The sequence below is a fragment of the Rhyacophila brunnea genome, unplaced genomic scaffold, assembly GCF_057557595.1.
Source record: "Rhyacophila brunnea isolate RB1 unplaced genomic scaffold, BYU_Rbru_1.0 scaffold_5, whole genome shotgun sequence".
NCBI lineage: Eukaryota > Metazoa > Arthropoda > Insecta > Trichoptera > Rhyacophilidae > Rhyacophila > Rhyacophila brunnea.
The window spans coordinates 50,573,915-50,588,808 of record NW_028233170.1 but is presented as its reverse complement, the minus strand read 5'-3'; the positions used below and the strand labels follow the sequence as shown (position 1 = coordinate 50,588,808).

At 32.5% G+C, this 14,894-nt stretch overlaps 1 protein-coding gene across 1 annotated transcript in view; it reads right to left on the bottom strand.

Moving 5' to 3' along the window:
- The window catches only part of Ndae1 (Na[+]-driven anion exchanger 1), a 119,602-nt gene that overhangs the window by 81,388 nt on the left and 23,320 nt on the right, over positions 1-14,894 (bottom strand). Inside the window, exon 2 of the mRNA XM_085955453.1 lies at positions 8,493-8,706. Coding sequence (XP_085811579.1) covers positions 8,493-8,518 — 26 coding nt within the window. The 5' untranslated portion in view covers positions 8,519-8,706. The remainder of the gene's footprint in view (positions 1-8,492; positions 8,707-14,894) is intronic.

Here is a 14,894-nt window from a genome sequence, read left to right as displayed (position 1 = left end):
TCAGAGGGACATTTTCAACTGAAAGTTGAAAGTTCAGTTGAAAATGTCCCTCTGAGGCGGACGAAACCGGTCCTAATTTATTGATTAAAAGTGGAATAAGTACTACAAAAAAATGCGTTTTAACAAACAACAATATTATCTTATCGCCACGTGACAGGTGATTATATACATATGTAAATACAGCTGGCCTGCGGCGGCTTTTGCTTGAAGGTATGCATTGGAATAAAAAATATATATCTACCATTTGCTTCAATTATTATATAGGTACTTACAATTTGGATCTAATTGAATTTTGGCGGGTTGTGTGGTATTTCGGAGTATAGTATATTTTAACGTATGTATTTACGTAATATTCATAATATGGATATTAAAAAAATGAAAACTATCAATTAATTGTTAGAGTCTCAAGTACTATATAATATTAAACCACAATTAAAAGTAAAGTTAAGTAAAATGTGACATGTTTAAGTTATCCCATTTTAATGGCCATGCTCGGCATCATCAGCATTAAAAAAACGCACGCCACTGGTAACTAATATATCAGGCAATAGTCAGCTGTTATAATATTATATACATACACCTACATCATTTGATTGACAACCTACAGGGTCTTAGTCTTCTGTCAGTTTATCCTCCACATTCAGTCACTGTACCTACATTATATAAAATGAAACGCGACCTTTTTTATATTGTGTACTACAAATTATAAGAATGTGTGAAATTTAATGACAATATCTCTACTGGTTATAAAGCGGCACCTGGCGCGCTACTTCCATTAATAACTTTCATCATATGAAATAACTTTTGTCAGAGTCCTTCCTATTCATTACTTGTTTCATAACTTGCAACCGATGGCCTTTTAGTTCCTATGACACGAGTTTCCTTTTTGTTTAATTGGATGACAGTATGTAGTAGTATTTTAATGTCTCTCGATAGAGACTGATGAGAAAATTATGAGATACACGTGGAGAAAGAGAATTGTATTGTTTAACGGACGACGACGGTTACACAAACGGTAACATTGTAAGCTAGGTACTCTACTAATATTATTCACTGCGTTATAGCACCCAGGGGAGGGGGACAAGGGGCCCTGGCACCCCCCAAACATAAAAATTATCAGAATGATTACATTGAAATTGAAAGCCAATAAACTATACCTTGAGCTAAGACAAATAAAAACACAGCAAAAAATGATTTGTAATTCTCCAGTACCCGTTTTAGAAAAATTTCTTAGATTTTAAGGTTGACCAGATAAATGAGATAAACACACATCATAAATTAGCTTCAATAGTAAAAAAAAGTCGCCTACAGCGCTATTATACTTCATGACCATGAACGTTTTAAATTATATAATTGTGCAATATATTTTCTGATTATTATGTGTCAATCGATACTCGACAGCTCCATTATTAAAGTAGATGTATTAAAATTTGCTAATAATTCACTCTACCCTTAATTTGAACTAAAACACAATTTGAAAAACGTTAATGTAGTGTTTCAAACTGCCTTTAATCTTAGCGGTAGGTAGGGGCCCGCCAAATATCCTAGCCTGAGGGCCCGTTTCAGGATGTGGGGGCCATAGTGTAGGTACACTGAGTGCAATAGACAAAACACCGATAAATGAGATATTAGGCTGTGTTGTATTGAGTAGATTTGTGTATAAGTTATGTGCAACAATACTTTTTTTTTGTCCATTTTCAATTAATATTTTGGAACCTTAATATTAAAAAACCAAAAATCGATGATAAACATTCGGCGAAAAGAACGACTACACCCACTACAGTCGGTGGTGGTGTAAATCAATAGAACATTTTTTTCAGTGGAATTTGGCATACATATTGTAGCTCTCTAGAGTCTAGACCAAGCGGGTAACACAGCCGATATTATTTGAGTAATGTTTTAGCATACTAGGCGCACATGTCCAGCATGGTCGCTGTTAGTCACTTCCAATCTGCCAGTCGCTGATGACACGCTTAACGGTTACCAATTTAATAAAAACTAAGAGAAACTATACAAATATGCCGCCGTGTATTGTGAAAATATGTAAAATAATTATATGAAGAAGAAAAAGAGTATATGGACTAACTTACATTCTCCTCCTCGGGCTCCCCCCAATATTAAATCCTGAGTGCGCCACTGTATGAATGTAACATATCAACTTTACTGTAGAAAGGAAAAAGGCCGTAATCCTCAGTTTTTCAAAATAGGTTTCATTGCATAATAATATTGTACACGACTATATACGTTGTGTTCAAAGGATGTAAGCTGCAAATGCCGATTTATTATCTAAATTTGGCGACCAATTTAAAAAGGAGAAGGAAGTGGACTGGGAAAAACAACTCTTTTTGATGATTTTTTTTTTAAATTAACTCAATAATTAATATCAGATTAGGGATATAAAAACCAAATTATTAAGGCTATACTTCAGCTAAGGCATTGTCTAAAAAGATCGTGACTATGCGACGTGCGGATTGTGCAAATGACGCGTGCCGAACATAACATAATTTGTCATAAAAATTCAACGTGCATCCATTGAATGCTATGTTTATTGTTATATTACTAATAGTAATAATAATAATATATTCATTGACATGTTTTCTTTTTCGAGTTCATGCGTAACGTTTTTTACTCACCTTTACACGATATAAGAATATATTCCTCCGACGCCATCACAAAACAAATTGCCGTGCTCACACCTCGCTAGCGCTCTCCGATTGGCGATGAGTGCGAAATTTCGTCCCACCTATTGTTGAAAATTATTTGCCGTTTCACTCATGTATGCTCTTAATTATCATGCATTTCACAGTTACGTCTATTTTGTATTTGACTGAAAACAAAAACAAAAACGTTTTTGTGCCTCCTGTTAAATTTAATCTGTGTTGAATACGCCCTTTTTCCATTCCTCACTCGAATTATTTTTTTGAACATACATGATTTTGAATCACGCCAATTACTCGATAAATCAAAAAAGTAGTTTACTAACCTATTATCAAATACATGTACGTTAAGACTAAAATTTGGAGAGATCCTCATACCGGCTGAGAATGAAATTATGTATTATTGGTACTTTGATTCAAACCAAATATTATACCGGTTACAAATATTAATACAATTTGAGAAGCGTTTCAGTCGCATGATTATTATTGCGTAAAGTTATGGTGCAAGTGGCTGGAATTTAGTGAATATAGATTCGAGTCCTATCTGGTACCATATTTTTGTAAAGTTTTCATTTAATATGTAGATTTTATTTCTGTGGTCTTTCAAAATTATGTCTGGTAACATTGTAATTAGAAACATTGACTTGCTGTTGTAAAGATAGTTATTTTTAAACACAGTTATCAAATCACAAATAAGATCTAACACTTGAAAACTAAAGATTATCGCTAATAGTCGTTGATTTTAAAATACAATAAAAAACCATGTACGTAGGTACTAGTATGTAAGTTAAACTAAGTTGATAACGATTTTAATTCTTGGAAATACTTGTTATGCACGAAGTGATTTGAGAGGTTGTTGCAATCAGTGGTTCTTAAATAATTATGCATGGAGCTCTCACAGGAAAGATATAGGTATAATAAAATTGTGTGAACAAACTTAAAAAGAAAAATATTATAGATACAAAAATAGATTACAATTTTGGAACTTATAATACATTGGATCTGGAGGCCTAGAACGTATATATTATGTTAGTCTGTGGTCGGCAAACTACATACACTGAAGTACGAAGTTTTTAGTATCGGTCACCCCCTGAACTTTAGTTTAAAGAGTTTTTTAATGGACGAGAAAAAAATCATAAAATAAAACCTTACACGAGGATTATAATTTCTCAGTTATTATAAAACTTCTCTCACTTTAATTAACTATTTTTTTATTCAATGAATACTTAATTCACAAGATTTAAGAATGTAACATTTCTTTTATTGAACATACATCATTTTGAAAACACTTTTTATATTTATTTATTTATTATTTTATTTTATTCGACCGTGTCCGATCCTAATAAGATCATAATATGGGCCTCCACAGAGTAGAGATTTGTATTAACAGATTTCGTTACGAGAAATGGATGTCAGCCATTTCTCAACAACTCTGACTCATATACAAATTGAAAAACAATGTGTGTATTTGCCAGCTCTCTGAAGCGCTTTCCAAATTGAGTTACTATTGGCGATCGATGTGCGTGGCCGCAAAACCTGAGATGTATAGGTTGGATTCCTGCTGGGTGTCGTATTTTTTTCAAAAAAGATTTTTTCAATTGCTTAAGTATATATTTTCTCAGAATTGGTTTCAAAATTATGTATGTTCTCTCACTTTGTCTATGTTTGCATGTGAATTAGCAATGATCACATTTCGTTTCATTTTACAATCATGCATGCCATTTATAATCGTTCGACATAAAGTATTTGATAATTCAACAATATTGACAGCTGTTTTACGCACCCATTCTTAATATACGGGAAGAAATGACAAAGGCAGGAAAGAAAACATACTCGTATGACTTTAAAATATCTATCAATCGTAATATAGAAGAATATGTTGGTATATGATAAAGTATTAATATATTATAATCATTATTGGAGGTGCATCCACTGCCTGGTGAAGGCATTCACTAGTTCCTTTTATATCTCCCTCCTCACCACTTACCACTTACCACTCGGTGAACATAATTAGTCGGAAATTAAACTGCCGTTTTCACTATAAATTCTGACTGTCGAAACTAACAGGATGAAATGGTAATATACAATTACTGTAATATCTTATGACATTCGATAATTAGAAACCTCCAGATTCTCGGTATGGCCAACTGGCGACCAACGAGAGGGGTAGGAGGTGGTTGAAGAGCAATGTTGAAGGCGACCAGATGCAATTACGAGCAGTGACAATGACGATAGGGATTAATTGGAAAACCGAATAAGCAAAGAAAATGTATTTCCCACATTTAGTTCAATACAATAATATGCATATAGATCAAATCATCTCGTTAATATTCTTCCAACCTCTATTCCATTCAACTTTCATTCTCTGCTTTGAAAAAATTTCACGCGTATTTTTAAAACCTAGTGTAGATGTAGATAGGTACTTTTATAAATTTGTATTGAATATAATTCTGCTCAGTAACCCGATTCGCGTATCGCCTCGATTACAGTCTAAGTTTTTTGAAAGAATAAAGTAAAGGAAATGAATATGTATATACAGTAATTAAAATGGCAATTGAAAGACTTTCTGAGGCTTCATATTCCTTGAAAGGCTTTCATTACCCACTATTGAGTGTTCATTATTTGTTGTATCATCGAAGGCTTCCTTTACATTATTAATCGCAAAAATTTTAATAGTAATAGTTACACTACGTAGGTATTATAATATATAGAATAATTTTTATAGTAGCGATTTTTTTAATAAAAAATATTTCAGCGTCTACTGTGAACAATGACATTATTAATTTTTATTATAAATTTATATAGTTTCATTATTAATTATCCATTTCTGTCAAAAGAGGAAAAAGTTGCAAATGCTTATTAAAACACTATGAATAAGTATTCCAAATAAAAAAATCATTACCCAATAAAACGGAATTTTCGAGCATTATAAATAAGACTTTAAATGCAAAGAATTGCCAATAAACATGAAACAATAATATCAGTAACCGTATATTACGCCTACCTGTGGGTCTATTCTATACTTATCGACCGCTAAAGTGATAAAGTGATAAATATTATCAAACTTAAGGTAGGTTTGTATCAAAATATTAGCACTTATTGTAACAATTACACGAAGCTGGTTTTTATTGTTGCAATAAGTGCTATATTTTAACAGCACCTATCTTACTGCTGTTAAAATAAAGCACTTATTGCAACAATAAAAACCAACTTCGTGTAATTGTTACAATAAGTGCTAATATTTTGATACAAACCTACCCTAAGTTTGATACTATTTATTACTTTAGTGTTCGATAAGTATAGAATAGACCCACTGATCGATAGAGATAACACAGATGGCTTATAATATCGTCGGTCCCGGGTTTGAGTTCTAGGTCTGTCAAATTCACATGTTGCATTTCAAAGTGTGTTTGAACCCAGAGTATGGACCTAATAGGTTGAGCAAGGTTATAATATTAATTTTTCGTAAAATTAAAAATCTTTAATTATAACCTCAATGGTGATGTAATGTACCTAATGCAATACTTGGGATAAATCTAATATATAAAAATCAATATTTGTTTGTTGGTTTGTTTGTTTGTTCGTATTTTATGCGCTGCCATACCGTTCATGCGATTGCGATAAAACTTTGTGAACTCATTGCTTGCACTTGCGCGAAGAGTATAGGCTATATTTTATATATAAAAATGAATGTATGTCTGTCTGTTTGTCTGTCTGTCTGACTGTCTGTCTGTCTGTCCCGTATGCGTTCCTATACCATTCATCTGATTGCGATGAAATTTTGGTAAGTGGTTGTATGCACACCCGCAAAGGTTTCTCAATTAGAAAAATCATCATCTTCTTCTTCTTCTTCATTCTATTTTCTTTTATTCGTATGGGTCATATACCATTCATCCGATTGCGACGAAACTTTCGCCAGTTATTGTACGTACACTCGCAAAGGTTTCTAAATTAGAAAAACTATCTTCTTCTTCTTCATTATATCTTCTTTTATTCGTATGGTTCCTATACCGTTCATCCGATTGCGATGAAACTTCGTCAGTTGTTGTGGTAACACCCGCAAAGGTTTTTGAATTAGTACAATCATATTCTTCTTCTTCTTTTTCTATTCTATTTTCTTCTATTCGTATGCGTTCTTATACCATTCACCCGATTGCGATGAAATTTTGACCAGTTGAAATGTTGATTAAGTGTTGTGCTCACGCTCGCAAAGGTTTCTTAATTGATACAATCATTTTCTTCGTCTTTTTCTTCTATTCTATCTTCTTCTATTCGTATGCGTTCTTATACCATGCATCCGATTGCGGTGAAATTTTGACCAGTTGTTGTACGCACGCCCGCAAAGGTTTCTGAATTAGTACAACCATCTTCTTTTTCTTCTATTCGTATGCGTTCCTATACCATTCATCCGATTGCAATGAAACTTTGGTGAGTTGTCGTGCGCATGCCTACAAATATTTCTGAATTAGAAATCATCTTCTTCTTCTATTCGTATGCGTTCCTATACCATTCATCCGATTGCAATGAAATTTTGATCAAGTGTTGGTCTCACGCCCGCAAAGGTTTGTAAATGGATACCACCATTTTAAGGGACTGAAGAAAAAAACCTAATTGGAGGGAAAATGTAAAAGGGGGGTATTGAAAAAAAGAACATTTAAATTTTATGTTTCTAAAAAAATAACGTTTTATTAAAAAACAACATTCAATAAATTTTTTTATTGAAAAATCGTTCGAATGTCACGACCCAATCATTGTCAAGTGCGCGTAACTCGCATATTTTGAATATTTCCGACGTAAACCGCGGGAAAGAAAAACGTAAATGCGGGTATTAAATGTACTGAAATACATCGGGACTGAAAAAAATACACGCAATTGCCGGGAAAACGTGAATTCCGGGAACGTAAAAACGAGGTTATACTGTATTTCTGAGATTGTTCAAAATCATGCTTGAATTATTGTTTTGTAAAACGTTGTAGGTACCTATGCTCTATAAATAGTAATATTGGAATGTTAAATAGTGTACCTACTGTAAATAGTTGTTTTATTATTCATTGAATAATAAAACATAACTTAAATAATATATATTAGGTACTTACTTTGTTTTTTTTTATTTGTAGAAATCCACTTAAAGAAATAAAAAAATATTGTACTTACTTACTTAATATTATTTCATAACGATCGACATCGTTTGTTTCAGCCTCTAAAATATATTCTGTTAAATCTTTAATATTAATTTTAACATCTTTATACAAGCAGAAATTTAAATTTTATAAATAATATTATAACCGCTAAAATTTTCAACGACGTTAATCGAATGCTATACAATAAAATACAATGTAAAAAACGTAATCATAATATATTTATTATATAATATGTTGAAAAAGTTGATGTATTTAATCACCGTAACATTATATTACTAAATTTAAATACAAATATTGTTTATTCGAATCGTATTATCTTCGATATACTTAGCCGCCGATAAAAATGTAGATATAGGTATATAACATATCGAAGAATATAATCCGATAATCTCGTTTATATATCTGTAATGCATTTTGTAAACGGCATAATAGTCAAAATAAAAAAATAGAAGTAGCACAATATCTAAATAAACGTCGATATTATATCTGTCTCATGTAATTTCGAATATTTTTTGTTAGTAAAATATAACATAATATTATTTTTAAAAGACCGATTTTACGAAATCAAATAACACTTCGCTAACTCTGTTTTATGTCCAATCAAAAGAACTCATTAGATAATAAAAAATATTAGGCATCTACCATGACTAAATTAGTATCAAAAACACGAAAATTTGCCAATTTATTGACTTACCAATAATCCTGAATATATGTTTCCATCCGTCGTGTATTTTTGTTAATCTCGCACGCTGACACTAGTAACTTCACAAACTGCTCTTTCCGCAATTATTTCAATATTAATTTACATCACGAGCTCACAATTCGGGGCATCATTCACTTCTCTCGCAAGTCGGTAGTATTCAGGAAACGAGCACTTGGTTCTCATAAGCCGGCGAGATAAGGATATTCTACGGCCATATGCTGTTACAGATTAAGGGACGATCTAGATTGCATTCTAGATGAGCTGATGATACACTTTACGTTCACTACTTACCCAGAATATAACTGATTACCACGAATTCACAATGTCATAAATCAAATTCTTTCGGCAGTGATTCCAAACCGGGGTTCCGTGAGCCGTATCAAGAGTTCCGCGATAATTCGAAATAACTTAACACGTAAGTACCTAATCACCTTTGTAATAGAGTAAAAAGGGTATAACCTGACCTAGCTTTAAATAATGAAGAATTTGAAATGTTTGCTATGTTTAAATATCGCGTCATATCCATTATTGATGTAGTGAGGTTTTACTAGTGATTATAATTTTTGTAGCTACAGAGAATTAATGAATTACAATGAGAAAATTAACTATGATTTTCTTGGACTGCGGCACCAACAGACTCATGGTTGTTTGTGGGTAATGTACCTATTATATCAAAATATTAAAGTTTTTTAATGTACCTATCCGTTATTAATAGAAATAGAAATAGAGACCATCAGTTGTTTATTCTCCCAAGGTGCAGAACCAACCTGCCACTGGTAATGCCAATTGGGAGAGTGATAACTATGTTCAACGAAATTGCTTCGGGTGTTGATATATTCCACCTACGTGAGAATGAGTTTAGGTGGATGTTGTTTTATAAATTCTTAAAATAGGGTCTGCTTAACTCATCCGGTGTATATCCTTGTACCTATCTAATTCATCTACTGATATATCTCTTTTTTTATGTAATACTTTTATATTTATATATCTTTGTTTCTTAATGTCGTGTTGTGAACGTCTTAAACTTATAATTTGTAATGTCCACAATATGTTAAAAAAATAAATGAATTAAATTGAATAGCCACGTGTAAATAAAGTATATTACGTAATGATTTGTACATAATATTATTATGTACAATAGAAGTTAAAATAGTAAAGAGTGACTTTTTGCCTACGTGATTCTCTACCAACTTTTTTAGATCTTAATAATGTGTGTCAGTCATATAGATATTCCTAGAGGTTTTTAACACAATTTTTCAAAAGTTCCGTTTAAAAAAAACGTTTGGGAAGCACTGTAAGTCATACGGTAAGCACGAAATACAATGTCGTTCCTCTTTAAGCAAAGAGGAAAAATAAATCATTTTACGCGAAACTGAGATTTTTTGGTACGTTTTACTAAAATACATATTTTTAAACAATATTATTATTTTTTATTCAAATAAAATGTGTAAATCATCGTACAGTGGAATCATGGGTGCGGAAGCTTCGCCGCTGTTTTGGTTTTATTTGCTAGCATTGAAATAAGCATCGTATCAAACGAAACCAATAAACCTGAGAATCGCCCATGTTGCCACTGTAAAGTCGTCCTCAATCTGACAAAGAGGCGTAAGTCGAAAAAGACAGTTTTGATATAGAGGCAAAATAAGATATTTTACACTTTAATTTTTGATTGAAATGTCATTTTTAGACTATTTTATGAATTTATTGATATAAATTTTAATCAGTGTAATACTATAGGGTGTATTACATCTCTATATATATAAAAATCTCGTGTCACGATGTTTGTGGTCGAACTCCTCCGAAATGGCTTGACCGATTTTTATGATTTTTTTTATGTATATTTGTTAGGTATGAGAATAGGTCAACAAGTATATTTCATACCGCTAGGTGATTAGAGTATCTCTATCCAGAAAAATTTTCTTTTATTTTTTTGACAATTTATTTTTGTATTTTTTTTTATTATTTGGCATAAAAAAAATACCTATAACCCCAAATTTTCACCCTCCTACCCCCACCCTCCCATTTTTTAATCGCGATTTGATTATTTTTGTATGAACAAATTTAACCGTCGTTCGTATTTCAAACAGACCGAAATTATTTATGTTGTTGAATGACAGATGGCGCTACATCCGAGAAGAATTCAAGAGAAACGTCGCGTCATTTTGACATTTCATTCGGCATATCACAACGCAGTGCGTGCAAAATTTGTACGATTTATTTTAATTTATCTATTTTTATGTGCGTGTATTACAGTGCACAATGCCAGCAAGACGCAAGGGGGGCCATTTGGGCCGTCGAACGAATAAAGCAACAAACATGCGAAATAGTAGAGCAGAAAGAACAGACGAACAAATCCAACAAGCTAACAAAAACGTGCGTGTAAGCATGTCGCAATTGCATGCATATTAATCACAAGAGGCACGAGCTGAACGAAATCAACAACGACAATTGGAACGGAGCCAAGCGCGCCGGTTCGTAGTTAACACACGCAGAGCAAATTACCGACAACGCCAACAAGTACATCGAACATTTACATCCGCTTCGTTCCTTCGTCTCGCATTCGAGTACGAGCCAGATATTGAATATTCCGCTCATCCGAAAGTGCTGATTGGTGCTATGGACAAAGAATGTCCCCATTGTCATGCGCTCAAATTCAAACATGAGTCAGCCGGGATGTGATGCGCATCAGGAAAAGTGCAACTACCAGAAATTGAGATACCACCAGAACCATTGAACGGCTTGCTTATCGGCATGGTTCCAGATTCAAACCTGTTCCAGGTCCATTCGCACATTCAATGCATGCTTTCAAATGACTTCGTCCGGAGCAACAGAAATAGTTCACAATACTGCGGCAAATGGTCAACAAGTCCGTTCTACGTTCAAAATCAAATGCCAAGTGTACCACAAAGTAGGCTCATTGCTGCCAATGCCAAACGAGCCACATACATTTTTACAAATCTACTCAATCATGTGGATGCACGTTGCGGCTACAATAGCCTCAATTCGCCTAATGCCAGGCGCATCGTCGGCGAACTGGACGCCCTGTTGAATGAGCACAATGAATTATTGAAATTCTTCAAAGCACACATGCACAAATTGCAAAGTTTGACATTGCTGGAATCATGGTTGGCGACCGCACATCGACGCGAGAAATCGTGATTCGAAGAAGAAACAATAATCTGGAGTTCATCGCTGACACACACCGTTCATACGACGCTCTCCAATATCCGCTAATTTTCTGGAAGGGACAAGACGGATATTGCATAAACATTGAATAACGAGATCCTGTCACAGGTAATTCATTCATTATGAACATCATTACTCATTTTGAATTGAGAAAATGAATGGTTGATGTTTTTTTTGTTTTTATCGGCGGTCATCGTCTACAGCACTCTATTCCTCTTTCTGTCATAGATTTCATCCCCACACACTTACGATACATTCGTTATTTTTTATTTAACAACCAAAATATTCACTAGAAATAATTTATATGGCAGAACAACGTTTGCCGGGTCAGCTAGTATACTTATATAATTATTTGAGCAAAATTACTTATTTAACATGTTTTTTTTTTCAATTAAAACAACAGAAAATTTACATACGCCCTTTTGTCAGCAAGTAACTGGATTGTATCATTTACTTACGCCATCATTAAGCATTACTTATGCTTATGCTTTTTTATGATAAAATTATTCATTAGCAATTTTCCGGTTAATGATAATATTTTATTAACAAATATAAGAAAAATACATCTGTAACATCGGAAAATATTTAAGTGAGTACACAAAAAATACTATGGTATTTGAAAATTTTTAAAATGATACATAAAATAAATAAATACATAGGTAAATTTTTTCCATAATTATAATTGAATGGGTACGTGAATCCAAAATGATAATATTGACTTATAAACGTTGCATGTATGCGTATTAACTGGAATTGAAAATAAAAATGATAGTTTGCTAACAAAGTTAAATTAAGTTAAGCTAAAAGTGGTCATGATCCTCAGCCATGAGTGTCGACCAAGAAGGGAGAAAGTTAGTTAACAATTTAAATAAAATTGATATAAAAAAATAATATAGCTATAGATTTTGGAAAGTAACAAACTATGCTGTTGGTATTGTAGGAGAGAAGATTATCTTAAACTTTTAATGAGGTAATGGTTTATAAGATTTCTTATAATATGGCTATCTCCGTCGCACAGTGACATTAAATTCCTATATTTTTGAACTAGTATTTTTAATGGCTTTTTATTTAGTTTACGTATTTGTACATATAATACATATACATAAAGAAATGCATCGGTGATTTTTATCAAGATGGCTTGTTTTAAAATAAATTCTTATAAAATTACTTTTCGTGACTTTTATTGTAGCCATTTTTGTTCAGTTAATACTTTCGTTCTCGTCATCATCTTGAATTCCAAGAATCCTCATATCTTTGGAAAACCTTTAAATCCAAAAAATCATCGAAACTCATAGCATGGACGACGTATGGTTGCTGTCTTATGGCCAGAGTAATATTGGAATGAGCTGTGTTTGAAGAAAAACTTCTCCGGCTTTTGAAATAGATTTCTTCATTGTAGCGATGGTGTGCCTCGAAGAAAAGGAGACATATTGCTTTCATATTCTTGGGTGTTGCGTAAGATGTAAGAGCATAGATGCAACGATTGCATTTTTATTTTGACCGGTACTTCCATGGCCAAAAGGATAAACTTTTTGAGTCCCCTTATCATCATGTTCATTTAAATATTAAAAGAGAGTAGTAGTTACTATTTCAGAGTATCCTTGTTTACTTATACCCTCATGCCACGAAAAACACTGACAACACTTAGAAACTACAAAGAATATTGTAAAATTATACTTGGTCAATCTTCATTTTTAAAAAATGGCTTTTGCTATAGACAGGTATAATACCTGCTGGAGATCAAAAACTGCGCAAAGATGCGTACCTATCCTAATATTTGGCAGATTTGGTTCTATAATACTTCTTTAATTCCCTGATTTTAATATTCTCGTTACTGTGCTGAAGATATTTTTCCTTCAGTCTCTCTTGTGTTACGGCATCACCTTGGTTATAATTCATACAAAGGCTGCATTGGTCTTTTTTGGATGGTGAAAAGATAAATTATGCATGTCATTAAAAACACGATAATAATAATATGTAGCGATGCTCGGTGAATGGGTGAGATTTTCAATTAAAAACATGCTATGCATTCTATGGTTAAGTCGGAGCTAGTGGATTGGCAACAGTATTGCGATTCCACTCTTGGATATCTTTTGAAATGGCTTTCAATTGCATCTTTGTCTTTTAAAGATTGTACCCTTCTTCCCCTCTTATCTTTTTCTAAGAACCCTGTAGATTTAATTTTTTCCATAGTTGTTCTTACTACTTTCTCACTAACTACCAGTATTTTAAACTATTGTTTTAGCTATAACATAACACTGAAGTAATTTTGAACCTACATATACACACATAAACTATGAGAGTTATTATTAAGATGAAACACTTATTTTATAGTTATATAAACATAAAAAACGTCAAAACTAAAGGCGAGAACATGCGGAAACGAAAGAAATGTCGCTAACGCTATCAGTCAAAGAGGCGTATATTAGATTTGGGCTATTTGTCACAAATTTTATTGAAATAACTGAATATACAGCTATATGTTTTTCTATGATAACTTTTGACAGAGATTGAATTCAGATATGCTATTTTGACACGTATGCATGTATAAAGCTACAATTCTCCATTTTTAACTCAAAACAGTCAAATTTTAACTTACGCTTCTTTGTCAGATTGACGACGAAGTGATTGCAGTAAGTGCACATTAGATTTAAAGATATAGCATTCATTGTTTAATATACATATCGTATTTATGAAGCATGTTTAAATAGGGATTTTTGACCTCCTGAAAACTTGGTCAAATAGCATAACTATCAAAAACAGAAACTATATTATCATAAAATGTTGCAGAAAAGTAATTACACAACAATATATTATATATAATATTCAGAGTAAGATAATTTCTTTGAAGAGGTGATTTGGGCGTTGTCCATCGGTTTACGAAAATTGATATTTTTAGCGCTTATGATAAATTTCAGGTTTCATTAATAAGTGAGGATCAATGGAAGCATGTACGCAAATATTGAATTTTAAGCACTAGGTATTAACAGTACACGCAAAATATGACGTTTACATTGCAGGAAACTTTGTTGTTTGAAATTGACTTGTTGCATTAAGAATAGTTTAACCTTTGTATATTGGAATTATTTTTATCAATGTCAATATTATTATTATTGTTTATACATTAGGTTTATTTTAAAATGATTTCAAAGTAGTAACCTTCATATTCAATTATAGTAACACATTTTAATGTATATTTTATCAAAT